This window comes from Calidris pugnax, unplaced genomic scaffold (assembly GCF_001431845.1).
Source record: "Calidris pugnax isolate Ruff unplaced genomic scaffold, ASM143184v1 scaffold70, whole genome shotgun sequence".
In the NCBI taxonomy this organism is placed as follows: Eukaryota; Metazoa; Chordata; class Aves; order Charadriiformes; family Scolopacidae; genus Calidris; species Calidris pugnax.
Genome location: NW_015090862.1, coordinates 5,547,566 through 5,574,516, shown reverse-complemented (window position 1 = coordinate 5,574,516; position 26,951 = coordinate 5,547,566). Strand labels below are relative to the sequence as shown.

Genomic DNA, 26,951 nt, shown 5'->3' with positions numbered 1-26,951 from the left:
TATGCCCTGATCCTCGGACAGGAATATTTCCAGATCTCAATTTGCATGGAAGGGTTCAGTAATGTTTAATAAGTTGTGGAGCTGAATACAGTTTAGAAGACAGCAGTGTAATACTTACATTTCTCTCCCATTGCCAGACATTTTGAATCCTCCAAAAGGACTTTGGGCATTTAAGGCATTGTAGCAATTTATCCTGTAACAGGAAGAGACATTAAATCCAACTGTGCTGTCAGCAAGACCTTTGGAGAACTCAAGGAGAGGCTGAAACTTGTGGAGCTAAGGATGCTGTGTGCCTCTTAGTAATAACAAACTTGTGTAATGTTCAAATAAATGAGGGATTTATGCCACAAAACCAGCATTCTGCTCCTTGCTCATAAGGAGGATGGGATTTGGCCTGTGAGGGCTGGAGAAGGGCACTGAGCACTTGGATGCAGCTTCAGTAATGAACTGTTAATCTGCCGACAGACCTCAGTGCCAGTTTATAAAACACAGCTATTAGATTTGAATGTGTCCATTTCCTCCCTGATTTCTCATGAATCTTTAATTCACCCAGGCTTGACATACCATATTGCAAAGGTATTAAACTCTAGAAGTGACATTGCCTACCCCTAAGCACAAGCGAGGAGAGGTGTCCCCTCAGTTGCTTAATGTTGTAGAAAGTACATGAGTCTTTATGCCTTTAGCAGAAGCCTCTCAAGATTCCTATGCTCCACAGAATGGATCATTTACACTCTGCTTTGTTTGTTTTCAGTCGTACCATTCAGCTGTGTGGCTGCCATGTAAGGCGTTAGAAAGCAAGTTTTCAATCACATTCACCTGCAGTGAGCAGTCACACCACCTCCCTACAGCTGTTCCGTATCTTGGTTAGTGATTCACCACTAGGATGGTCTAGATAAACATTTTTCAGACACAGGGTGCAAAACTGAGGTGCCATAATGATAGTGGGTCGAACTCTTTATCTCCAAGAGTAGGAGTGTGATAACTTCTGCCTTACCAGACTGTCCCAGCCTGCATTGCTGAAGAGACTGTCAGAGCCTTGTTTATGTCATTTGTAAAGACAGCAGCTACCAGCCCAAAATCGGAATTGTTGGCTCTCTCTATAACTTCATCCATGGTTTTAAATCTCAGTATTTCTTGAACAGGCCCAAAAATCTGCAACAAAGATTAATCATTAATTAATAAATCAGCCCACTCAGAGGCATTTTATTCCTGTTTTATTCTGCTTTTAAAATTGTTTTGACTTTCCTGTTGTACTCTTTACAAATTCCCACAGCAACATTTAACAGTGATAATAGCTGTCTGTAAAACTGCATGAATTCTGAAAGCAGCTGCCTCAGTGGAACTCGTCTATTCTTCCATTAACTCTTTTTTTTTTTTTTTTTTTTTTTTTTTTTTTTTTAAATATAGTGGTAATTTTAACTGTAAAGCTTTTGTCTCAGAAAGTAAACAAAATAAAAAAAAAAATCATGTTTAGGACATTCTAAAATGTTCTTGCCCATGTGTGTGAATACCTCCTCCTTGGCAATCCGCATGTCATCTGTTACATTGGAAAACACTGTAGGTTCAATGAAGAAGCCCTTTCTTCCTAGCCCTTTACCCCCACATTCAAGTTTTGCTCCTTCAGTAATGCCGCTTTGAATCAGTTCCAAGATCTTGTTGTATTGTTTTTTATCAATCTGAAAGAGAGAAGAAGCCATTTGACTTGCAGACCGTACACTTGAAAATCAAGTCAAAATTAGTTTTTTAGACAAGTCATGTCTCAGTGAGTAGACTCATGCTTATATTCACTGCTCTTTGAGCTGGAGCTGCCAAAAATCGACAAATAGCTGCTGACTGTAACCTAGGTCTCAGTCTTCTTAAGGATGTGTCCCTTTATGTATGTGGCTGAACCCACATTCTTGCTAAGCAATCTGGTTTATAAGCACAAACAGAGCAGATCATTATTTTTTGGTCCAGGTTAACTTCCTCAAAATGGTGTAAATCCATTAGTGGCAGATACATTTTCTAAAGACCTATTTCTAATTCCACCCATCTTTTGCTTAGAAAAGTTTCTAGTTTCTAGTGGTCTACAAGCACAGTTATGCTTGTAGACAATTCTTGAAAGTGCATGCCCACAGAGACTTTTGAAAACTTCTCACAATTTACGTCTGTATCTTGGGGGCTGAAGATCAGAATCTTGCTGTTAAAGCTGGGAGGCAGACTTACTGATATTTTAGATGAGTGTTTTTACTTAACAACACCTCTGAGCTGCACAGATGATCTACTCCTTTAGAATTTCAGTCTTTAAAATGTTTATCATGTCAGCTACCCTGGACTGTGAGTGAGTATGCATTGACTGACCTCTGTCCTAGTAGAGTTTAAATGCTTCTAGACTCCTCCTGGGCTGTAGAGCCGAAGCACTATTCCTTTACCTGTGGACCTTGTTCTGTAGTTGGGTCAAAAGGACTCCCCACAACTCTCCTCTTTGCACGTTCTACGCTTCTTCTAACAAACTCTTCATAGATTGATTCTTCCACGTAAATCCGTGACCCTGCAGTGCAGCATTGACCTTGATTGAAGAAGACCCCTTGGTGAGCTTGTTCCACAGCATAATCCACTAAAAAATCAAGACAGCATATGTAGCTCTGAAACATCATAGACATGTCTGCTATTGTACCAGTGCCATGTGTATTACATAGTGCCACATTCCCAAAACTTCAAAGCAGAAGTAGGATTTGGCTAAAAAAAACAAAACAGTGACCAAATCAAAACATACTATTGTTGTGGGCCATAAATGAAGATGATTCATTTCATTTTGTGTCATAATCCCTGCGAAAATACGTAGTTTTTACATTTATCTGAAGTTGATTTTTTTCTCCATTTATTCTACCCGGGATACAGCTCTACCAGGGGGATAACAGGAGCATGACAACTGTTTCAGAAATACTAGATTGCAAGGGACCACTTGGGACTTCAGGCATCATCAGTGAGTAGACTCATGCTTATATTCATTGCTCTTTGAGCTGGAGCTGCCAAAAATCGACAAATAGCTGCTGACTGTAACCTAGGTCTCAGTCTTCTTAAGGATGTGTCCCTTTATGTATGTGGCTGAACCCACATTCTTGCTAAGCAATCTGGTTTATAAGCACAAACAGAGCAGATCATTATTTTTTGGTCCAGGTTAACTTCCTCAAAATGGTATAAATCCAGCTATTAGTTATTAGTGGCAGGTACATTTTCTAAAGACTATTTCTAATTCCACCCATCTTTTGCTTAGAAACATCTTCTTGACCTATACAGGCGACCGCATAGGGCTTTAAAAATTTAGGTTAATTATAGAACAGTCAACCATTGATTTCTACTTGAACTTCCTTGGAGGTACAAGTAACCCATCCACTATCCAAGCCGGAGAGAGGATCCAGTCATACTTAGACATTCAGAGCTAAATTCTCTTATTGGGTGTAACAGCCGCGTAGACAGGAATATTGAATTCATCCTTAAACAGGGATGCCCTACAGCACTGTAATACCTCTGTGATCAGCTGTAGCACTTTGGAACATTGATTAAAGTGTCATCTTTTATGGAATAAATGAAGCAACAGTGCTTTACTTTCAGCACTTTGTAGACAACTCCATCTAACAGAAATGTCTTATTTTCCCCTCAGTGTGTTCTTGAAAAAAAATTATATGGGGTGTTCCCTGGACCACATTCAAATTTTCCCAGGCAGCTCCATGGAGATTGAAAACAGTAGTGGATAGAACTGATTAACTGATGTTTCTTGCTCTATTGTTAACACAGTTTTTCACCATGAGGGGCTCTAGCCATTCTTCTCTGGGTTTTTTTGTGCACTAAACTTTCAACAGCTTTGTCATGCTTTCTGCTAACTTTTGGCACACGGTGTTCCTCAAAAAGAACAAACAGCTCCTTTGGAATGGTGAGCAAATTGCCGTTCTTAAATAATCAGAGCTTTGAAGTCTGAATCTCAGGTCAAGTGCTGGTGCTTGTAATTATGGGAAGACCAGAGAGCTTTAGTATGATATACTGTGGAACTGACAGTCCTGAAAAAGACTGTGCTCTCCTCTGTGCCCTGTTATTCTCCATTGCCTGCAACTTCTCTCCAGGTCCTCAACCTTATTGGCAGATACAAGTCACAGACACAACTAGAGCTCTTTGTGGACAGCTAGGAGTATATCTCCTTCTCTTGTGGAAGGCCATAACACAGAACTGACCAGCATATATTACTCTACTAGAAATGTTCAGGTGATCCAGTCTGAGTTAGTAGGTTAGGGACATTTGAAATGTGGTGATTTCTGGGGGGAGATGGAGATGAGTAACTAGGGTAGAAGGCTGTAACATCTGCATCTTTTTAGCTTGCCAGGATGACTGTGGCTGTAATTGGTAATACATTTTTATGTAGAAAAGCTGCTGAAAGTTCTCAAGCTTTTCCTAGTCTTTCAGACATTGGTAAGTTTTGAAAATGAATATAGGATTGTAACTAACTCTTGTAATTCATGCTACTCAGCATAATTCTTCTATTGACTTTGCCCTTTCAAGTTAAAAGACCAAATCCTTATATGTCTATTTATTTGGGTTACAAATTCTCAGAAAATGCATTGAGTACAATGTGCCTGCATAGAGCCTGAAACAATAGCTCAAAGCAAGGTGTGAACTGTCCCATTCGTCTTAATGGGGTGTTAACTTCAAAACCTCCTGCAGACAATTTAGATATCAACAATTTTAACTATTTCATTGCTGATCATTTAAGCAGAAACTTCCAGATTGTGTTTTTATTCTATCCTAAATGGCTGTGCTGTATCTTCTCAGGTGCCAAAAATCTCAGCTGCACAACATCATCCAACTGCCAAAATCTTCAGCTCCCTGCTGACAGTGGCAATGAGGATATTTCAATAGACAATTCTTCAATTGCAAAATTTTAAAAAATGGAATAATCTCCATTTATAGCTACTATCTAAACAGCATAACAAAGGAGTAGTGCACTGAAGATTAGCAACTCAAGTGTAAATTAAAGCACTTCCTTCTTATAATTGCAGTGAAGCAAAAAAATCACAGAATTTCCAGATTTAAAGCACTAAACCACCTTGCTGCAGAGTTTAGGACAACAAATCTGTATGAGACTATGACTGTGAATAACACCACTTGGTGTTATTCTATATGCTGGGTTATAACTTTTTTCTGTTTTCTCGCTGTCTATGAATCTGTGGGTTCAAATGTGTCTTTTTATAAAAAGAAATCACACCTTAGGCTGCTTCTGTGAGACTAAAAAGAGCAATTAGATACAGCTATATTTGTCTATTCCACTTTGTATGAAACATGTCCCAATTATTTTTTTTTTTAAAAAGAAACCACACAAACATGTTTTTAAGAAAAATATGGAGGTGCTGACTTACAATCAGCATCTGCAAAAATAATGTTTGGGCTTTTCCCACCCAGCTCCAGTGTAACTCTCTTCAAGTTACTCCTTCCAGCTGCTTCTTGGATCAGCTTCCCAACCTGAAAGGAAATGGAGACACATTTTACAGGGAATGTAGTCATACAGTTCACTTTAACAGCCAATGTTGGCTATCACTGGAACAGAGCTTTAAACAATTCATCAGATTCTTCAATCCAGATTCTCATAAGCAGTGGACAGCTTTCCAGTTTTTTTTCTAGAAATTGAGAGGGAATAAGGCACAGCACAAGATGTTTGTACCCTTCACCCATTTGTATCTTCGCCAAACTGGTTTGGGGCTTTCTTTTAGAGTGCTTTAGGAGGGCTGAATAAAAAATCTGAAATTGATGTAACTAGAATTACTACCATCCAAACTAGTGGCGTGTTGACAAGGTTTAGATACCACTACTAAGAAGTTTAGTTATGTAATTTTTAGTGGAAGAAATAGATCTGATATCCGATTATGTATTAAGTATGTATTAAGCCTATTACTATGCATTAGTAATAACTGCTATCATACTTCTTTATACAGTCCAGGTGTTAGTTACCCAAGATGATCACTGCTTTCAGAATTTTTTTCACTCTTACTATTTATAGTTACTAAACTGCTAGCCAACCTGTTGGTAGGAAGGCATTTCAAAATACAAAGTACAAAACTTCAAAATACAGTATTCAGTGCCCAAAGGTAAATTTGACCACGAAATCACAATACAGAATATGTGAAATTCTGATGAACCTGCCTTTTCTGCAGGATTAACAGCACCCAGCAGACGACCGAGTAGGGCACCATCTCAGACCTCACCCTCAGCTGCACCACAGATGATCTTCATATGGGTTGAGGAGGTCAAAAGCACCTCCAGAATGTCTTGGTAGATTGTGGGGTCAGCTGGAGCATAATGCAGCCCTGTGGCTGGAGCAGCCACAAACTGCAGATCTCACCAAGGAACATGAGGGTAGATTAAATGCTGTAGCAAGCTGACAGCTACATATTTGATGTGTTTCCATGTACAGTTGGAGAGGCAACCATGCTCCCTGGAAAGTCTCCCTTCTCTGGATCAATGAATCCAAAATAGATCAGATTTTATATTGTTGCAGTGTAACTATGCCCATTTTGTAGTTTAGGAGGTCATCACAGATACATTTAGGCCCCTACACAGTAAAACATAGGATTAAAAGCATCTATTGACTATTGAGAAGCTTGAGAACTTTGGTGAGTGCTTTCTTTAAAATGGGACTTTTTTTAAGGTCACACAGCAAGTGAGATGTGAAGTGAGATGGGAGTGAGTCCAGAGCTGGCCATTTTTCTCCACGTAGTACTCTGTTCTCTCTAGCTGTTTTCTATTTCTAAGGTCAGGTGAGTGAGATTCCCTGCAGTAAGGGGTTAATGGATGAGAAGCTGAAGGCTTTTCTCTCTCTCCCTCTCAGAGAACTGAAGGCAGTCTGCTGGAGAAAGTTAAGTCAGCACTGGAGTAATCAGAAAGCAAATGAAACAGAAACCAGGGCCCCCACAGAAAAAACAAAGCAAAAACCCCACAGGATAATGAAGGAATTGTCAACCACTTCATGTGCCTTTGTGATTAACTGTTTATCTGGTGATACCACAGTCGTGTGTGACTGAGGTTATTTCTTAAAAAAAAAATAAAATAAAATCACGATTAGCTTCTTTTCTTTATCCCTTTATTTCCATCTTATTGATGGAAAGGAGTGTTGACATTATCATGAAATTCCTTGCATATCCCCCTAATTGGAGCTGATTTTATTGCTATGTTTGACTGACAGCCAGAAGTGAACATGAAAAAGAAGAACCTTTCTGCCCTCCACCCCCACCACATACATTGAGCACGTCATCTGGAAATTCCAATCTCTGAAACTCTGCTGAAAAAGTACACTGGAAACCAGTGAGAGTGCTGTGTTTATAGCAAGTGCCAGCCAATGCCATTCACGCCCTCACTGCCTTCAACCTCCCTCTCTCAAAGAACAACTACCACCTATTTCCCCTCAAAAATTCACAAAGAGCAGACCAAAGAAGCCAGAGCTATGTGTCCAGCCCACCATCTCAGCCTCCCGTTCTACCACTTGAACGTCAAAACTCTTTTGTCCATGTAAGTAAAGATTTTGAAAGGATTGTATGCAAACACGCAATTGGCAAATATGCAAGTCCAGATATTATGTATATGGCAATTATTAAAGTCCAAAGAGCTTGGAGACAGTGCTTTTAATTTGGAAGAGTATGGTCCAGAGCATTGTTAATACAGGGAGGTTGTTGTCAAGTTTCCAAGTATGAACTTAACAGGCAGCTTCACTGTGTCCTTCCTGTTAAAAAACAGTGTAGACATCAGGATGGTAGGGCTCATGCTGATCAGCATTTTTATTCACTGTGCTCCCGTTGTGCCCTGTGCACTTAACAGGTTGAGAAAAGTCTTAGGGAAGGCACCAGTGCTGTGATTTTTTTAGTGACAAAGGCAGCCTTTTGTGACTGACCCTCTCTTTATATAGAAAGACAGCATGAAAGGGATAAGTGATAGTGTTCCAATCTGTATGGTCTTTCAGTACATGCTTCCTGTGGTGTCTCTCAGCTATATCCGTGAGCTCCCAACAGGCAGTACAGCCTTGCAAGGGAACACTGGAAGAGAGGACTCCCCCACAGATAATGGAGCTGTGCGATTATTCAGCAGGAATGTTGGCAGCAAAAGCCCTGACTCCCCATCCTTGTTTTGAATAGGCTTCAAGATTGATATCAGAAGTATCCCTGGATAGCTTGTGAAGCACCATAACCTTGTAAGCTGCATGGAGGGTGAAGCAGATGTAATTTGGACTATCTCAAAGAAAACAATTTGTTATTCGGAACAACAACAACAAAAAAGATTAAAGAAGCATTTTGTGGCACCTCTGTGCAAAAAAGCTATTTGAAGAATAGTCCTGGAAGGATCTGTTTCTGGACTGTGAACTGTATGACGTTAGACATTGAGAGTGTATCAGGATATAAAACATTTGATTGGTGCTTATTTATGCCTTCTGTGTTGGAAGTCTAATATCTCTTTCAAGAGGAGGCTTATGCAGTCACATTTTAAATACTTTGTGCAGAAATTAAAAGTCTGATGGCTTTCATGTTCTCTTAATTTTCTGTTTCCAGACAGAAATCAATGTTTCTAAATGGTACAGGTGGGTTTGCCTGCTACTTTTAAAGCACTGGAAGTCTCCCAAGGCAAAAGCAAACCTCCAAAGTTTGTGATACTTCCTATACATCTCTCTCAGAATGTCTGACTTCTCTGCTCTGAACCTTCCTTTGATTACAGATGCACATTAAGTCATTAGGGAACCCCTGAATGTAGGGGAACAGGAGTCTGGCTGAACAGCAGGTAGTTTTCTTCCATGCTGCCACAGAGAAGACTGTGAAGGTCAGACTGCACAGGAAGCTGCCTACATTAAAAGACTCTGAACAGTGCAAAAATCTTCAGTTACTTAGGCATTTTAAGTAACTGGGCTGATCGTTGTTCCTATTATACCTTTCTTGGGATATTGAGAGATAGGACACACCACCCTATTTGTTTCACTTTTAAGAAGGCAAATCCTTTTGACATATATCTTTTATAGGCAAAGAGGCACAACAGTTGTCCAAGGACAGCTCCCTAATTTCTACCAGAAATACCAAGAAAATTCTACAAGAAATACCATAAAATGGAAACAGCTTCTTTTCATTCGGGAGGCACAAGCTGTCCAAGATATGATTTAGCAGAAGCAAGAATGAATGATAATGTAGCCTCCTTAAATCCTCCTTATTTTGACCAGGCATGGAAAGCTAAGAGACTTCTCAGAACAGGTCAAATCACCTTTAGGATTCTTGTTGCCAAAGTAGAAAATGCCAGGATGTAATTCTTCATGATATCCAAACTCAGCAAGAGATTGTGTGATCCAGGAGAGCTGACACAACTCATTGCTCATGAGTAGGTAGACATTCTGTCTACATCATGCATTTGTGACATTCATCTCACTTCGGAAATGAAAGGAGAATCCTGCTGAGTAAATTAGAATCAGTGGTAATACAGCTGTTAGCTACAAACATTTGTTTGGCATGAATCAATCTCGACTCTCCTGTAGTTTGCTTTGATGGTCTCTCTAGTATCTTGTTGACTAATGATGAGATCATGGTTTGTTAATCTAAGTGCATAAAGAAAACATTCTGCCAAGCAAAATGCAGACTCTTTTGCTGTGGTTTATTGCAGTTGTTTATAGACCTTTTGTTTACACAGGCATCCAAACCAATTTGTTGGATATTTATTTGGGTTACTCTACAGAACTGCACGAACACAGACCTGAATCCTATCTTTAATCTGTCTGCATTTTAATGGGACATCGTTTGAACAAAGTGGAAAGCCGCCACTTAGGATACATTTCTTGTTGGCCAGGGCTTCAAATGTTTTGTGTGCTATCTATAATTCTCATCTTGAAAGCGTTTAACAACTGGAGAGAGTTGTAAGCCACTCTGATTTGGAGGTAACAAACTTGTTTTTGAACAGAAGTTATTAGAACTAATTAGACTTTTGCAACAAGCAAAATATAATTTTTTAATCCAGCCAGTACTTTAAATGCACATATTTTTAAATGCATAACTTCTTGCTCTCCATAAAAATATCTAATCTTGAGCCTAGAACACATTGCATCCGATTATTCTATATGCACCAGAAACTTATGGGTACCCAGATCCCATTCAATGGAACACACGTATACAGACATGGCCAGAGAGCTCACAGTGGTCACAGTGGCTGTATTTGCAAAGTCTGTAACTGACTTCACAGATTTGAGTGGAAATGAAGAGTAAAGCAGCTTCTAATGTCTGCTTTTCTCTGCTATTTGAAGGCCTCTCACCTTGCTACTTAGCAAAACTTCTTTCAGAAAATAAGAAGGTAATATGAAGAACCTCTCTGCATTTCTGACGTGTAAAATTGTCCCCTCAGCAGCATTTGTCTTCGAAATAACTATGGTCCACTGTTCATTTAACTGGGGAAGAGAAGAGACGTGTATAACCTCTTCTGTACTTCTGAGCTCTGCGGCCCAACAGCAGACACATGGGTAGCCAGACATCCTGACCTTGGATCTGTTGTTAAGCTCAGAAAATAGAAACCACTGAGTTTTATTTTTTAATTAAATTGTTCCAAGTAATTTTTTAAAAGGAACTCAAATAGACAGGAATACATGGACCAGCTGAAGCAGAGAGGGGCAGAGTAAAATGGCAAGGTATGTATAGCGAACAACTGGCATAATGTGGGAGATCGCTGAGCTTTACAGAACCACTCCCAAGGTCCTGGTGAGTGAGAGCTTCCCCCTACACCTAGTGACCAGAAAGATCAAGGAGAAATACAGTATGACATAATGAGATATTTAAAGTGATTTTTGGCTTTCATGGGAAGGGAGGAAAGGGCTAGGAGCAAGTGTTGACATGGTCAGATTGGCTGGAAGAAAGATTGGTTTGCCACTTGAAGTTTCATCTGATTGTGGAAAATGAGGAAAAAATGTGTCAGTGAAGCCTGAGAGGAGATTGTCGTAATTAAGGAGGATCATGGATTAGCCCTGGTTCACTAAAAGCAACACAGTAAAAATAAACACTCTTGTTTAAATGCCCATATCAAACAAGCTGCTGCAGAGTACGAAGCAAAGCAAGCAGAAAAGCCAAGAAAGCTGCTGGAATCTAAGAAGACACAATATTTTTAGGCTTGCTTTCCTACTTGGTATGATTTTCTTTCAGTGTGACAGTTGTCAAAGTGAAATTCACAGCCTGCTGGGTGTCTGCAGAACCCTTCCTAGTGAGCTGGAGAGGGAAAAGTTTTGAGAGCCATGCACTAGGGGACCGGGAGAGGAGGTGATCCATGGGAGGGTGTTTCATAAGAAGCAGGCTAAGGGATCAAAGTGTTGGCTGACTACTCTTAGTATTTGTGAACTAACCCATAAAAGGAGGGGTCAGAAGGAAAGAGGGAGAGAAGCAGAATCAAACAATGATGGTACCACAGAAAAAGAGGTCTTTATGATTTTTCACATGTTATTTGGGGGGAGTGTGTGAAAAGTAAATATTCTTATTTACAAATTTCAAACAATTTTCAAAGCACTAGAGAATCTAAGGAATGGAAAAGAAACAGTGCAATCTGGACCAACATCATAAATTAGAAATCAGTATCATAAATTAGAAGTCACTTATGTGTTGTCATTGCATAGGCATGGGCTTGAGGGATCACAATAGTCAGGACTTTCCAAGATAACTGGACTAATGCATGGACAACAAAGGCATTGGTTGCTATCAAATACAACTGTCCATCTTTGGGCTCAGAAGGCTTTAAATTGTTGATTACCAGAAGCTGTGAGATTGCACCAGGGAAAGGATCACTCTACACTTGCTCTCTTCTTCTATAAGCATCTGTTACTGGTCATGCTGCAAGATAAGGTGCTAGGCTGGATGGATCTTTGGTGGGGGTATGTCAGGCTTTAGTGAGTTAGGTCATGAGCTTGGCCTTTTGGCTCATATTCGTATGGATTGGATTCTAGAAATTTTGGAAAACATTAGCATTAATTTTTTTGTAGGAAAATCAACCTTTTTTCTGCCTTTAAAAAAACTTTGCAGGAAATAGATAATAATAGCCTGGGTTTTGTGATTTTTAAGGGCAAGTGGGGAGTTTTCATTAGCCATAAGCATATACTTCAAAGGTAAAAAATTTGTATTTTCTTCCAAAAGAACATAATGGGTGAAAACTTGAGAAAAACCTATGCTTCGGACATCTGAACTTGAAGATCTCTGCTTTTGTACTGACAGGTTTTACCATTAACCGGCTCAAGTTGAAAGTATTAACTGCCTTAACTAGCACCTGGATAAAATGGGGGAATGGAAGTTAATATCGTGGCATTTATGTATCTGATGGTGATCAAACATCCACATCACTGGACTGTATAGTTGAGAAGCCTCAGACAAGACCGGAGAGACAAAATATTTCCATTATTATTATTTCATTAGAAATTGAAATCTGTTCTGGAGAAGTCAAAGACTCTATAGCACAGCTCATATCACAGCGTTGTGTTTAAAATGTTACAATGTTGACTTGCTGTTGCAAAAATTCAGTGTTACAGGAAATCAGAAACAATATGGAATAGTTTACACTAACTCTGCATTAAAACGTTCCATCTGTTCTTGCTTTAGGTTCGTAGAGAATTGCTTTTTCATCTCTGTAATGCTTTTCACTTCCTATTAGTAAGGCTTTTAAAGGTAGGCCCTGAGTTAGTATAAAACCCACAGCTTTTGAGTTTAAACGCCTATTAAAACTAAAGCTGTCTGGAACTACAATAAAAATTTATTTTGGCTACAAAAGACAACTTTGAAACCTAACCCATCTGTGTTTTTCCTCCTCCAAACAGTGCAACATCCTGTATAATAGAATATTTATCTTAAACAGAGACCACATATCTTTATGAAAACAATTGTTTCAACTTAATTTATGGGGGGTAATCAGCTCATATTAAGGTTTTCAGTATTACAGGATGCTAATATAAATTGGTTACGGGAGATGTAGTGACTAGAGTAATTCCACAGAATAATCTGAAATCTGATGTTGCCATTGATTTAGAATGTAACCTGTGTATATTATAATCTAAAATTGCCATAAAAAATTAATGAACAGGCATATAGTAATTGCAAAACAACTTTGTGTGTGCAAATTAGGCCTGTGACTGCAGCTACGGTTTGCTGGTAATTTAGGCTTGTATATGGTGACTTCCAAACTCGATTACAGGCTAATCCCACCAGGATAATTTATTTGAAATAATTGAGCCGGTCTCTGCAATCCCTGGGCCCACCAGGGAGATACCCACACACGTCTAGTAGGGCTGCTTGGTCAGGGAATTTATCGACTCAAATCAAAAACAAATTGACTCCCGGTGAAGAGCAGTATCCCTGGGATGCATAAAGCCTCCCACTGCCACGAGTGGGAGTCAGACATATCAAGGAGAGCCTGGATCCCTGGGGTTTAGCTCCCTCCATACAATAGTTTGTCAGGTTTTGAATTGAAAAGGGCTGGGTTTAGCACTCTCTAAATATAACCAGCGCTGCAACTCCCACTGAGATTCCTTTCTGTCTGCCTTCAGACGATGAGATAAGGCCCCTTCTCCTGTGACTTCAGTCTGGAGTACCTCTATCATCCCCGCCCCAACCCTGATAACAGCCGGCTTTGCACATATTTGAGAGCAAGGCACGATCTGAGTTTTGAGGGATTCACTGCTCTTTCTGTAGATAACAGCCTTCGTCTTCAGACCGAACCTCCTCTGTAACATCTGCATCATAGACTCATAGCAAGACATTTTGGCATCCAGGAGACCACTGACTCCCTTCATCTTCTGGCCAGCTTCTTTCCATCATTTTGGGAACAGATACCTTGGACAATCTCGTTTTTTTCCCTGCACTCCTTCCTTTTTAGACCTCCTCCTCCTCCTCAATATACTTGAATGCAGCATCAAAGTTGAAGTACATTTGCCCCAGATTACCCCCTTCCTCTCCCTTTTTCCCCAAGTATGCCAAGATACACAAATTATGGATGCTAAAGCAGCATTTATATGTGCTGTGATATACACGGGATGTTCTGCCTACTTGCATGTGATTCACATCCTCATAAGCCCACAGGAAATCCCAGCAATATTTTTCCAGGCGTATCTCCTGTGCTGAGGTGCCGAGCACAGCAGGGGCTGGAGGAAGGGAGCCATTTCTGCTTTGCTAGTACTGCGGTACGTACGTTTAGCTGGGACGGACAGACCACTGTTATTTACATGGAGCTCTTTTACTTGGTGACAGTGAGAAATGTAGCACAAGGACTTAATGCTATCTCCCTAAGTATTTACTCACATTTTACAGTAACATATCCATGAATCCTCTTACCTCAGTGGATCCGGTAAAAGCGATTTTATCGATGCCAACATGAGATGCTATGGCTGCACCAACAATTGGACCAAATCCTGGCAAAATATTGATAACTCCTGGTGGAAAGCCAGCCTGTCAAAATAGGAATGAATGAAGTGAAGCATAATTTATGAAAACTGACAAAGCACGTTAAACCAGTTCCATCCCCACAAGGAGAGACAGAGACATTATTCCTGTCAATTATTCTTACCTCCTTGATGAGGGCTCCCATATAGAGAGCGCTGAGTGGTGTTTGTTCTGCTGGTTTAATAACTACTGTATTGCCGCAGCACAGAGCTGGAGCAATCTTCCATGCAAACATCAGCAGGGGGAAGTTCCACTGTAGGAAAAAATAGAAGTTGATAGATGGAAAAATATTGCAGTGGTGTTTTGTTTTCAAGATGTCAAGCTGCTACCTCACTTATTTCTCAGGCTGATCCTAAACATAAATCTTTCCCAGCACAAAGCAAGGATTTTTTTTAATTACTGCCATTAAGAAAGCAACAACAGTGACCTTTTAGTTCTTTCTCTCCTGTTCAAAGAAATACATCCCCCACCCGCAGGCTTTATAAAAGAATCTTCTGTTATCTGTTAATTTTTTTAGTCACAATTTTTAAATTTCATTTACTGTTTTGCAATCGGCACTTTTAATTCTCCCATGACAAATAGTTCTTCCTTCTCATACATTTGGAAAGAACTGTTTGTTCATGCTGAAGCATGATAGAATGTAAATTCCCTATCCCTGAATGCATCTTAAGATAGAAAATTTGTGCTCAAAATTATATCACGTTTAATTGATGGGATTATAATAAAAAAAACATAAATGTCAATGCTCAGCAAAGCATTTAATTTTCTTGAAAAACTTCTTACTGAGAAATTTATATGGAAGACATTAAAAGAAAAACCAAGTTGAGAAACACTCTTTGCTGATATGAAATTTTGTATCATCATTAATTTCAACTTCATTTAACTGCAGCAGCAGATGTACTGGATTATATTAGTTTGATGCACAAACAAGTTGTGGATAAAGATAAGAATAACAAGCCTTTTCTGCACTAAGGCCTGATACTAAGAGGTTAAGTGAATAGACCTGCTGATTTCAGTGGAAATGCCAGAGTAATAAAATAACTGCATTTGCACAATCACTCTTATGAATGCATATAATAATCTCCTTTGGAAAGAAAATAGAAAATATCAGTCACAAAGAGTCAGCCACTGGCCAGAATGTATTATTGCCTGATGCATATCAGCTGCCACTCTCACGGACATCTCTCTAGCCCCTGGCTAGCTTGAAAAAATACACAACTGTCTTTCCTTCACTGAACACCCAATTTTTTACACCCTTAGTTGTTTATAAACTCTGGAGACAAAGTGATGTTTTAATTCCATCTCTAGTATATAAACCTGGGAGGGGAGCTATAGGGCCAACAGTGTGCTGACAGCCTGCACTTCTAATGGTATGGCAAGGAGAGATCTGCCGAGTTTTATAGGGTAGTATATAGCCCTGTTTATGCTACAAAGCTGCCAAGGAGCATATGTTGTGATGGAAGCTAGGATGTGAAAGAGGATGAGGAGTTTAGTGTTAGACTTGCTGTTTAATTTTATTTTTGCAATAACATATTTGTTAGTGTAATGGCAAAGTGCATGCAGCCGCCCAGGGGCTGTACTCTGTGACTGGTAGCTGTGGAGGAAATATGTAACAGATTAGCAGAGTGTTAGAATAGATGTTTATGACAACCATGTTCAAGTTTTGGAGCACAGACCTGGGGGAAGAAAGAACAAGTATGGTAGATGGCTCGGTACCCGGAACAAAGACTTTTACAAATCTAAACTAAATAAATCCTGCTTTTGGCATGATCTCCAGCCTGCGGACAAGTTTCTCCAACAGATCTGTCAGTTAAGCTTAATGAGACAAGCCTACGAGATGTCCAGCAGCTTTGGGGTTAGATGTTGGGGTTGTCATTTCGCAAATGCTTATCCATGTGCTTGACTGAAGAATGGGGACAGAGCTGTGGAATCACTCATTCGTAAGGACCACTTGCGAGTCGAGTTAGGAGAACGTGTAGGTGTTTGCAGGATGGGTGTAGCTACAGACTCTCTGAGCCGTTTGCATGTTTCTCTGAGTTTCTCCAGAGTGCCAAACACAATAGCCACCCCTTAACAAAGACGTGATATAACAGAAAATATAAATAGGGAAAAAGGGCTTAACATTGTTAAAGTATTCTTTTCTGGCTGCTCCTCTTTTAATGGAATTGCTGCATGTTGCTGTTCAGTGGTTTTGTGGTTAACATGAACAAAATAAAAAACATCAACAAAAATTTCAGAGAATGTCCTGATTAGTTCCCCAGTGCTTTGTCAAGGAAAAAAGCTTCCACACAATATTTTAATAGCTATATGTGAGCCTCCCATTGAAATTTCTGCCAAACCTGTTAACTGGTTTTTCTGAAAAAGTTAGCTTCTCAGTGTAATTCCCATGCAGTGTTCAGCAAGAGTTTATTAAGGATGTATATTGGGGTGTAGGGGGAGTATTAGATTTGATGAAGTGCTGTGTTTCTCTCTCATAACAAATAAAACAAACATTTCATGTCTTTTATTAGCTACACAACGTTAATTGTAATGATATGTCTCCTGGAGTTTCCTTTTCTCCTCCAGCCTTGTAAAAGAAATAGCAGGAAAGAATGGAATTAAAATGCATCACATTCTCCCAGGAACTAAGGAGCCTGTTAAATCACAGTAAAAACTAAATAAATAAAAAGACTACCACAGCAAAGCATCAATTTTCCATAAGTTGTGTGAACATCCATAACCACTGACAGCATATTAACACTGTGTTTTGCTTTGCTTGTTTTAATCATGAGAATTCTATGACTTGAGAACTTAGCTCCTAATAACAGAGCCTAAACCCTATTAGCATGTTCAAATAAGCATTTGCAGGGAGGCTGTTAAAGATATGTCAACAATATGAGCTCAGCTTTTTTCGTAATGGAAAACACACATAGCTGAGGACCATGTTTTATGTGTCTTTAAAGAGAGCTGGTTCAAATGAAAATAAATACAAAGCGCTAGTAGAGATACTCACAGGGATGATCTGTCCACACACTCCGATGGGTTCGTGTCTTGTAAACGTAAAATAATCTCCATCTGAAACAGATGAGCATGGTTACTCTCAAGTGCAGTTTGACTTGGCAGAACAAAAAAAAAAAATAGAGGGGGGGAAAAGCTCTAAGGATCAGCCTTTGATGGCAGTAAAAGAAATAAAGAAGTCATGGAAATGTTTTTACATGAGCCAGCATGGGAAACCTAGGTTCAGGAGCAACCTAATTGTTCTTTCTGTAGAACAAAGGAAGCAGACATCCCATCAGAAAGTCACCTGCTTTGCTCCTTGGGAAAGAGAACAAGCTGTACCACAGAAAAAAAGGCAGTAGCAAGGAAGCCACTTACTGGCCTCAACTGATTTCTGGGTGAGAGAAGTGAAAGAAGAGTCACAAAGGCAATTTCCTGAAAGGCATGACTGGAACACAGCAATATAAAGGTATATATACAAGCAGATGAGTGATACTACAGCAACATACATCTCACTCATCTTCCATTGAAGACACAGGCAGTTTGACGTAACGGAATGATACATCACAATCTGTAGATGTGGAATGAAGAGAGGAAGCCTGTGACGGATGTGTAATTGAGCATAACTTACTGCAGAGCACAACACTGAGGAGAATAGAGGAGTCATCACATAGGTGTGCTCTGAAAGCTGATCCACAGAACAGGGCCTGTATCAGAAATGGTCTCAAGCTAAATAGGTGGTCACTTTAAGTTGACAGAGAAAAGTTGGATGCAACTAGAAAGCAAGACTACCAGAGAATAAGAAAAGTTTTCACTTTTGGTTTGTGAATGGTTTGGTTTGAATAAATAAATGAAGGGACCAAGTCACTGGAAAATTGGAAATGACGGGCTTTTCTCACCGGGCTTTTCACAGAAATAAGAATAGGGACAAAAAATGATCCTAACACCAAATATGCAGGAAAAACAGATTGCATGTTCGCAAATGGCAGGTGTGGCTGGTATGAGGCTAAAGGGAATTATTGAATTAACTGATCTGGTAATTATTTTTAAGGTCCTGATGAACAAAAATGGCAAAAGACTCCAGGAGTGAGAGGTATCATTAGTTATAGTGAGTGCTACGCTGGATCTGCCGTCCTTAACTAAAGCCCTGTTGAGTTCAGGGCAGCCTGAGTCAGGTCATGAAATAAAGAGGTCTGTGATTTGGGGCCAGGCCTGCGGTCTGTGCGAACCTTTCCCGTGGGCTGGCTGCTGCGAGCAGCCGGCCCTGTGCTGCTCACTGCACAGCTGGTGGAAGCGACTCTCACGGGGGCTTGATGCACTTCATGCTCTTTCACAAAGCTGCTCAGTTGCTGCTGCTTTAGCACTTGCCGGGGTCTGGGCAGACATGCTGAGGTTACACATGCTGTGATGGATGTAGGTTTCTTCCCAATTGATAAAGAGTAGGAAAATGACCTGCTCCGTGTGAGGACCAGTTAAGGTATTGTCTAACCATCAGCTTTGCTAGTGTGCTTAGCCTGCATCTGTGCAAAGTAGATTCACAGCACTTTTGTACCTAAATTGAGTCTTGTAGCTTTATAAACTAGCCCAGGCTCAAACCACCTCTGAATTTAGGTCAAATGTTTTTCTGTGAGGCTACAGCTGCGAGAAGGGCTATCCTGAAGGCATGATCTGAATACGCCCCTTGGCCTGTAGTGATTGGTCATCTAGAAAAACTTGGGTGTCTTCACTTAGAAAAATCATTTCAACTAAGTATGTTAGAATGACAAGAAGGTTACCTAGGCTTAATCACAGAAGGTGACTTACCAGGATAGGAAGTTCAGACAGAGGAAGGGAGTAAGAAGAGGAGAGGTTACAGTGCTTTTGGTCCCATTGTCACTGTCCAACACAGCGGTATGTTCTTCCCTTCATGCTGTGTGAGATCATACGGGCAGCCGTGGCCTCTGCCCCGTTCAGTCTGGAGCTGCTGCCAGCCTTGTTCAGTGTTGGGGAAAGACCTAACCTCACAACACAGAGCACGTTTTGGGAATCTGCTGCAATGTCCTGTACTATACATCTGGTAACAATAAATGGGTTAATCTATAAAGCTTCTTAGGTTTAAGTAAAGACTTCAACTTGAATTTGACTAGAAATAACTTATTTTCAGGTCTGCTTATTTGTGTACATCTACTTTACAGGATTTTCTCAGTAGAAACCTGAGCTAGAGTAGCTAATACATCAGCTGGGGGCCAGCTACAGAATAATTATGAGAAAGGTACCAATAGTCTGCAACCAAGAACAAGGGACAGAACAGAGGAACAAAAGAAGGGAGGGAGAGAGCGAGAAGAGATTCACTTTACGAAAAGGGGGAAGAAAATAGTTGATCAGTCAGTTTGCTCTGCATTGACAAAATGTCGTTGCACCATTTTGATGCTTAGCAACTTCCCAGTGGAAATGAGAATACTTGTTTCACAAATTGAGATGATCAGTTTGATTTTCTAGGTTATCTTTCATGGATGCTAGCAGTGGTTCACAGACCATAGGAAGAATAATGAGACCAGACAGAAGTAAAGTAGGAGTCAAAATACAGAGAGTTATATACAGGCAAAATTGTCTAAGTGCTCAAGAGACACATATAGGAGTCAGCTAAAAATACCAGCTTGTACTTGGTAATACCATGAGAGGTGGATTCTCAGCCAGAAGGATGGTGACAACATAACAGTAACACAGTTACGTTAGCACTGTCTGACTTTAGATTGTCACTGCATAATCATTGCCACATGTCTGCGTGCTTCACAACAGAAAGTTATAGACAAGCTGAACCTGCTTGTCAAGTCAGACCAATGGTGGTTAACTCTACTGAACGTAGGCAGAACATTCCTTCTGCAGAGCAATACCTCCCATGCAGAGTTGCTTGCTCTGCTTTCCTCCACTAGACTCGACAGCTGCCCTTTTTGACACCTACTTCTAAGTTCATCATCCACAGACTTACTGTTAAGATGGGATTTTGAGGTTGCTTTCTAACAATATCTTTGTGAACATATGTGACTTGAAGTTATTCAGAAGCTTCAGATGCCTCTGGACAGGCCAAAGATGTATCCAAGAGCCACCTTGTCCATAATGTAAAATAAGCTGTTACCACGGCAAAACAACTAAAGATGGATGAAGTGAGTCATTCTTTCTGAACCCTGAGTATAGAAAGCTCCCCTGTGCTCAGAAATTAAATAGGAGATTTTTAAAACATTTTAGAGTTTTAGATTACTTTATACAAATCATGCTAATGACACGTATTGTAAGGTGCTGTTGCTGGTGATTGTTACTCTTCCCCTTGTACTAGCTGGCAGCCAGAAGAACATTGCCTGAGAGCAGTCTGACAGTCTGATCCCACATCTAATCTACAAATTCGTCTTAAAAGTTTTTTTTTCATATTCTCAGCTGATATAAACTGGCATTCTTCAGTCCTTACTGACATTAATAGAGCCAGATCAATTTGCAGCTGCTTAGCACCTGGCCCAAAGTTTTTTATTTTTTAATCAGAAAGAAAGCCCCATTTATCCAGGGATCTCACTTTGGGACAGCAATACCTTCCACAGATGTGTTTGCTCAGATTTCCGTCAGGAGTCTCCATCCCAGATATTTTATTTGCATAACAATCATAATACAGTCACATGGCTCGCGTAGCAGGACACAGCAAACAAGTGGGTGAGGAGAGCCAAGCCGGTTTGTTACGCTCTGTCCTATCAGATCATATATTGATTCAAACATACATTTTTGCTTGCGTTCAGTGTATTAGTTTAAGAGTTTCTAGTCTAACCCCATTCTGTTTTAATTTAAATCGTCAAGGCTTTACTCATGGGAGCAAGCAAAGGGCAGCCTGAAGGTTTTAGCAGCTCTGGGAGCAGCAAGAATGTGATTGCAAAACGCACTGTTCTTCTTCTACTTGTCTATCACTTCCCTTTTTTTATTTTAGAGAAAAAGAAAACCTCAACAGAAATGTATGAAAGATTGGGAGGTTTCAGATTTATTAGCACACTGAACAGAAAGAGATGGAGATTTAATGGGGTTTTCATTGTGATTTTTTTGTCTTGTTTGGTTTCCGTTGATGGTAAGTGAATGTAAAGAGCAGCATTGTTTAACACTGGCTTTCCTCAAAAATAGCTTCATGAGAATGACAAATTTATGGTGTGAAACTAGAGGAATAGAGAGGAGTGTTAAAGCAAGAAGAAGAACTAATTGATACCCTGAAAATCTGTGAATGGACTTATGATTCTGCACTACTGATAACAGTGTGTGTTAACACAAAAGTTTGCATTTAGGAAAGCCTACTGAAAATGTGCCTTCCTCTCCCCCAGTGTAGCCCACCTCATTGAAAAAAATCAGGGTTTTCATTTGATACACTACTTGAGGACAAGAATAAGCAGAGAATATTTATTCTCCTTAACCTGGCAATGCCTTTTGGTGCCTGACCTAAATTCTCTGTACCTGGGGGCCTAACGAGTGAGAAGGCGACATTCATTCACCAGGGAGAAAGGGATTAGGGAACAGGAAATTTGCTGAATATATGAATTTATGGTGTGCTCTGCACTTTTGCATGTTTAAATTTGAAGTGCAAGCAGCAAAATCAGGATTTATGAATCTCAGCCCAAATGACTGTGGAAAACTTCAAGAGTCCTTACAGGAGAGTCTCCACCTACAATATTAATATTGTAATTTCTTTGGTGAAAGTATACTAGGGATGATAAACATCAGTCTGTACACCCTGCAGTTTTAATACGCTGAAACACCATGATGTTACGTAACCATAAGAGTTACATGATCTGTTTTCCTCATGAAAATTTTGGGGCCATGTTTTCAATTTATCTGCTTGCCTAACTTTGATAGTTTTGTGCTTCGCTGTACAGCAGCACGCTCCTGTACTGCAGATAACATGTTACAGAATGTAATTTTATGGAAACTGACGGGTAACAGCAAAATTCGTTTACCTGTTCGTGTGCCTTCCTGGTCTCCTTGTAATAAACATGCATGTGCAATGAACAGTGTGCACCATGAAGCAAAAAAGAATTCATAGAATAAATGTTGGTTTTCCTTGCTGTTTTTCCAAAGATTTATTTTATGGAGGTAAAAGATGAGTACATTTATCTTAATGACTACACCTCCATAAAATCATTCTTTGCTATCATGTGCCATTTTAAATAATTATAGCAGTTGGTAAATCTATTCCAGACTGTAAATGAATATGTTTGCAACAGAAAATGCAGCTTGGTAAACAGCTGGGAGGGAGGGGCAGGGGGAAGAGACTCATTAAATAAAAATATTGGTAAGGATTTTTTCTTTTCTTATCTCTTTAGCAAAAACTAAGGGCAGAATAACTTAATTTCCTAGCGCTCATAAAGATTTATCTACTATAGACAATATAAAACTTATCACACTGAATAATTTGAGGAAGCATAAATAACAAAATATATCTTATGTGTATGTATAGTTTTCTATAGTAACATTATAAACTCTCTCAAAGTATAAATTAATTTCAATCCAGTGTTAGTCCTAAGTAAAATGATTTGCATAGGCAGTAAGAAGACATATAAACCAAATACATACGTAAGCATACTGTTTCTTAAACAGCTAACACTATTTTCATGTGTTCTAAGGTAGTTTTCAGGCTTACACTGCATACATTTTTATAGGTGTAACAATACTTAAATGTAGGTATTGAGCTATCTCCTTCTGAGATGGACACATACAAAAGAAACAAAACACTCTCTGGGACATGAGTGTCGGGCAGAACAATAGCAGGGCATCTACTCCAGCCCGTGCTGACTTCTCAACATCTGTTTCAGCAACATACCACACACATAATAGCAAAACAAGGTTCTTTTCTATAATCTATTAAGCGATTTTGCATGAGAAGGTTTAGGTGCATACCTGTGCTTTAATCCCCCTTACCTACAGGAATGGTCATTCCATGGATTTTGTCTGCCCAGCCGGCATAATACCTCAGGGTTTTTATGACTCCCTGAAGATCTACATAGAAAGCTTGCAAGAAGGGTTTGCCACTGTTCAGTGATTCCATAGTCTAGAGGACAAGAAAGAGTTAAGAGATATAAGTACATAGCATTTTTAGACTATTGTACTTAAGTATTCACTGTCTTAACAGCTCTTCAATCATGAGAAAGATTTTACTGAAGACCAACCAGTTACACCTTGGCATCGTCTTTACCCACAAGATTCAGAACAACTATCTGATCCCCTTTGTTACTTCTTTATGCAAATGTGAATTAAAGGCATTTTTCTTTAAAAAAAAAAAAATTATCATCTGGTTCCTTCTGGAGTATTCTGGAATGACTATGATTCTAAGAATGTGTGCGGGTATATGTGTTTATTTGTGTGTCTGTCTGTCTGTCTTGTGGGTTTGTGTGTGTATCCACATGCATGTACATGTGCCTGTGTGTATTTTGGACCTAACAGTCACTGTGTTTGGTCCAGATATATAAATGCTAAATTGCTTTCATCAGGAGCCAAGATAAAAATGCCTGTCAAACTAGGTTCTGTTATGTTAATGATAACAGCTGAGAAAGGGCTCCTTGTAACCCCATATTAATGATCTGAATCCATAAAGAGAAGAATGGACATATCCCTCTTTATATAATTGATGTGAATATAAAAATTTCTCTATATGGCTGCCAAGACTCCTGCTGAGGTCTGAGATATCTATACTGTACAGCCAGTTTATTTATTGCCATCAAATAAACAAACTCTCCTCTAGGGAAGCTCATAAATTAACAAGCTAATGTCCTTATTTTTAAGTTAATATTCCTATTTTTAAAAGTATCTTATAAGCTATCCTCTTAGGGGTTCCTAAGATCATTTAGCAAAAACAATCCAATAAAATATCCTAAGATGTTGAGTAGCTTAACTCATTCTCAATAGCTGTCTAATACAAATCGTTAAGAATGGGCAAAGTACGCCCATGTGTAACACACCAACCATCAAATGAGTTTCTATAGAGAAGAATGGAGGCCTAATTCTGCACTGACTTATATCCCCAAGAGCAATTAATGGCATTGCCTGCAGTGAAATCTAGTAAAGAACTTGGCTCTAGAAATACAAATCAAATGACAGGCAGAGTAAACTTGATTTGCTGTGCACTTCCTTCTCCCTGTGGCGATTTTACAGTATACACTGGTGGTAAGATGATTTAAGTGTTGACAAAGCTGGAATTAAGATGTTCACCAGCTTAGTTCAAAGCATTTGACATGCGGAAAACTACATTAACAATGCCACCGTTTAGATGGCTTCATACGTGAGCGAAATAGTGCAATACCCAGAATTCCTGTAACCACTTGTGTGGCAGTAAGCGTGTTGCCTGCCATTTCATTAATATCAGCACAAATCACTTTACCTGGTCTTTTTTTTATTTTAGAAAACTTACAATTGTGCATAACAGGCATACACGTGTGTGCACACCCATTCATTTGTCTGATGTCCAATTTAAAGCTCATTTGAGTCAGTGGGAAGACACTTGTTGACTTTTATGAGCTTTGGATCAGGTCTTAAGTAGACAGTCGGCCATCTTAGCCATCAAGCTGAGTGTAGTTTTCAGATTAACACATTTATGAACTAATTTGCTCTCAGAATGTAAAACTGACAGGGGATTTGACTGTTGGTTTTCATGTACCACTTACAGCAAGAATTGCCCTGTCTCTTTCGACCAAGTCTGCTAGCTTGTCCAAAAGATGGCCTCTTTCCGATGCATCCATCCTCCTCCAGACTGAACCCAGAGAAAAAGCGAGGCGAGCTGCCCTCACCGCTTTGTCCGTATCAACCTGTCAAGAAGGAAGAAAAAAACCAAAAGGCACTGAGGTAAATAACATTACCAGGCTTATGAAATTTGCTGTTGTACAACCGTAATCACACGATGGGTTTGGGAACGGTGATAAATAACTGCCCAGCAGTGCTACTCTGGGCCTGTTGCTTTGATCTGTTTATACATTTCTGCCCATTCACGGGACGCGTTACCTTGTCAGCTTCCTGGATCTCACAGATCTGCTCTCCTGTTGCTGGGTTATATACTGGGAATATTCTCCCACTTTCAGAATTTTGCCACTCATTATTGATGAAAATCTAGAAAAGGAAAAAAAGTCATCAGTGCTCCTGCATGAAAAAACTGTAATGTATATAACAACAGACTCCTGGGAAAGGCGGCAGATTCCAATACAAAAGAGCTGAAACTTATTTATGCCTGTGAAAGTAACAGTTTTCAAGAGTTCAGGCTAAGGGTCAGTCCCTGACATCTTTCTGTATTCTGTGGCAGTGTAACTAGAGAAGCAACATCAAACTCTAAATAACTTGGTTGACATTCAAATTTGGTTCAAAAACTGTAGCAAATAAACTAAAAAAAGAAATACCTGTGTCAGAGAAAAAGCCTTGAAACTACTGGAGACAAGACAAGGATTTGGAGTAATCATTCAATTCAGTAAGTAAACATTTGGTCACTGATACAACCCAGCCAAGGCTGAATAATCTCAAACATCACATTTCTTCAATACACAGTCAGTTGATTATGGCTACAGTGATGGCTTGCAGCACAGAATTAACTTATCTGCTTGGAACAATGGAAATTGTTAAATTCTCTCGGTGTTGACATCATCTTAATTGTCATGGGGAAACCAAATTTGAATTTTAATGGTGCTGACAACAGCTGTCTTGTGAGAGGTAACGACAAATGCATTTATTTGAAGTAGATTTTTACTGGTAGCTGTATATGTGCCAGTTATTTTCTACAGAATGACTTTCAAGAATACGATGGAATTATTTATTAGCAAATATGAAATAAGTCACTCTAGAAAATAACTGAGTGAAAGGTTTTCCTGGTATTCAGACTCTTCCTATCTTTGAAAACTTTCTAAAAACTTCATTGTTCAAAAAGTCCAGGAACCACAAAGGTTCCCTGGAGTTCAAGTATCAACGTTCTTTCACTGTATTCCATTAAATACAAGTTTAAATTTGTAAGGGGAGGTTCTGGCCTCATTGAATTTTACTGGAGGTAGTTCACCCTTAGATACAAGGAATGTTCACCTTTTTTTTGCATGAGGGGTTATGTTGTGTTTAACTTTTCTCTGGTTAAACCAAAGGCAAGCCACATACACCACACAGATCCTACAGTAGAAAGCCAAGGGACCCTTTAAAAGATTTAGAAGTCTCAGTTCCAATCAGAGACACTCAGGTGGCAGAAAGTGGTCTGTCTTTTTAGATCATGGCTATGGAACAAGAATGTAGTATCAGTCCAGTTTCCACACAGAACCACCACAGATGCTGGGACAAAAACCAGTCCCACTGATTAGGCAACTAAACATCACAAAGGAGTTGCCCACAGTAGTACTTCACCACCTCTTTTATCTTGCACTTTCTGCTGTCTTACTGCCATGCAATAAAGACGTAGTTACCTCTGCACTGGTACCTGGCTCGGGGCAGCCGGATGAGCTCGTGGAGACAGTGGAAAAGAGTTCATATGTAAGGACTTTGCTAAATGCTGGTTCCTTTTTTATTTGTTTTCTTTAT

At 39.6% G+C, this 26,951-nt stretch overlaps 1 protein-coding gene across 2 annotated transcripts in view; it reads right to left on the bottom strand.

Annotated features, from left to right (window-relative positions):
* The window catches only part of ALDH1A2 (aldehyde dehydrogenase 1 family member A2), a 57,549-nt gene that overhangs the window by 6,648 nt on the left and 23,950 nt on the right, over positions 1-26,951 (bottom strand). For both annotated transcript variants that reach the window (XM_014944722.1, XM_014944721.1), the window contains exons 2-12: positions 25,410-25,514; positions 25,076-25,216; positions 23,337-23,466; positions 17,434-17,495; positions 14,566-14,694; positions 14,334-14,447; positions 5,388-5,490; positions 2,412-2,596; positions 1,512-1,676; positions 995-1,152; positions 119-193 (exon numbers count right to left, since the gene is read on the bottom strand). In XM_014944722.1, coding sequence (XP_014800208.1) covers positions 119-193; positions 995-1,152; positions 1,512-1,676; positions 2,412-2,596; positions 5,388-5,490; positions 14,334-14,447; positions 14,566-14,694; positions 17,434-17,495; positions 23,337-23,466; positions 25,076-25,216; positions 25,410-25,514 — 1,367 coding nt within the window. The remainder of the gene's footprint in view (positions 1-118; positions 194-994; positions 1,153-1,511; positions 1,677-2,411; positions 2,597-5,387; positions 5,491-14,333; positions 14,448-14,565; positions 14,695-17,433; positions 17,496-23,336; positions 23,467-25,075; positions 25,217-25,409; positions 25,515-26,951) is intronic.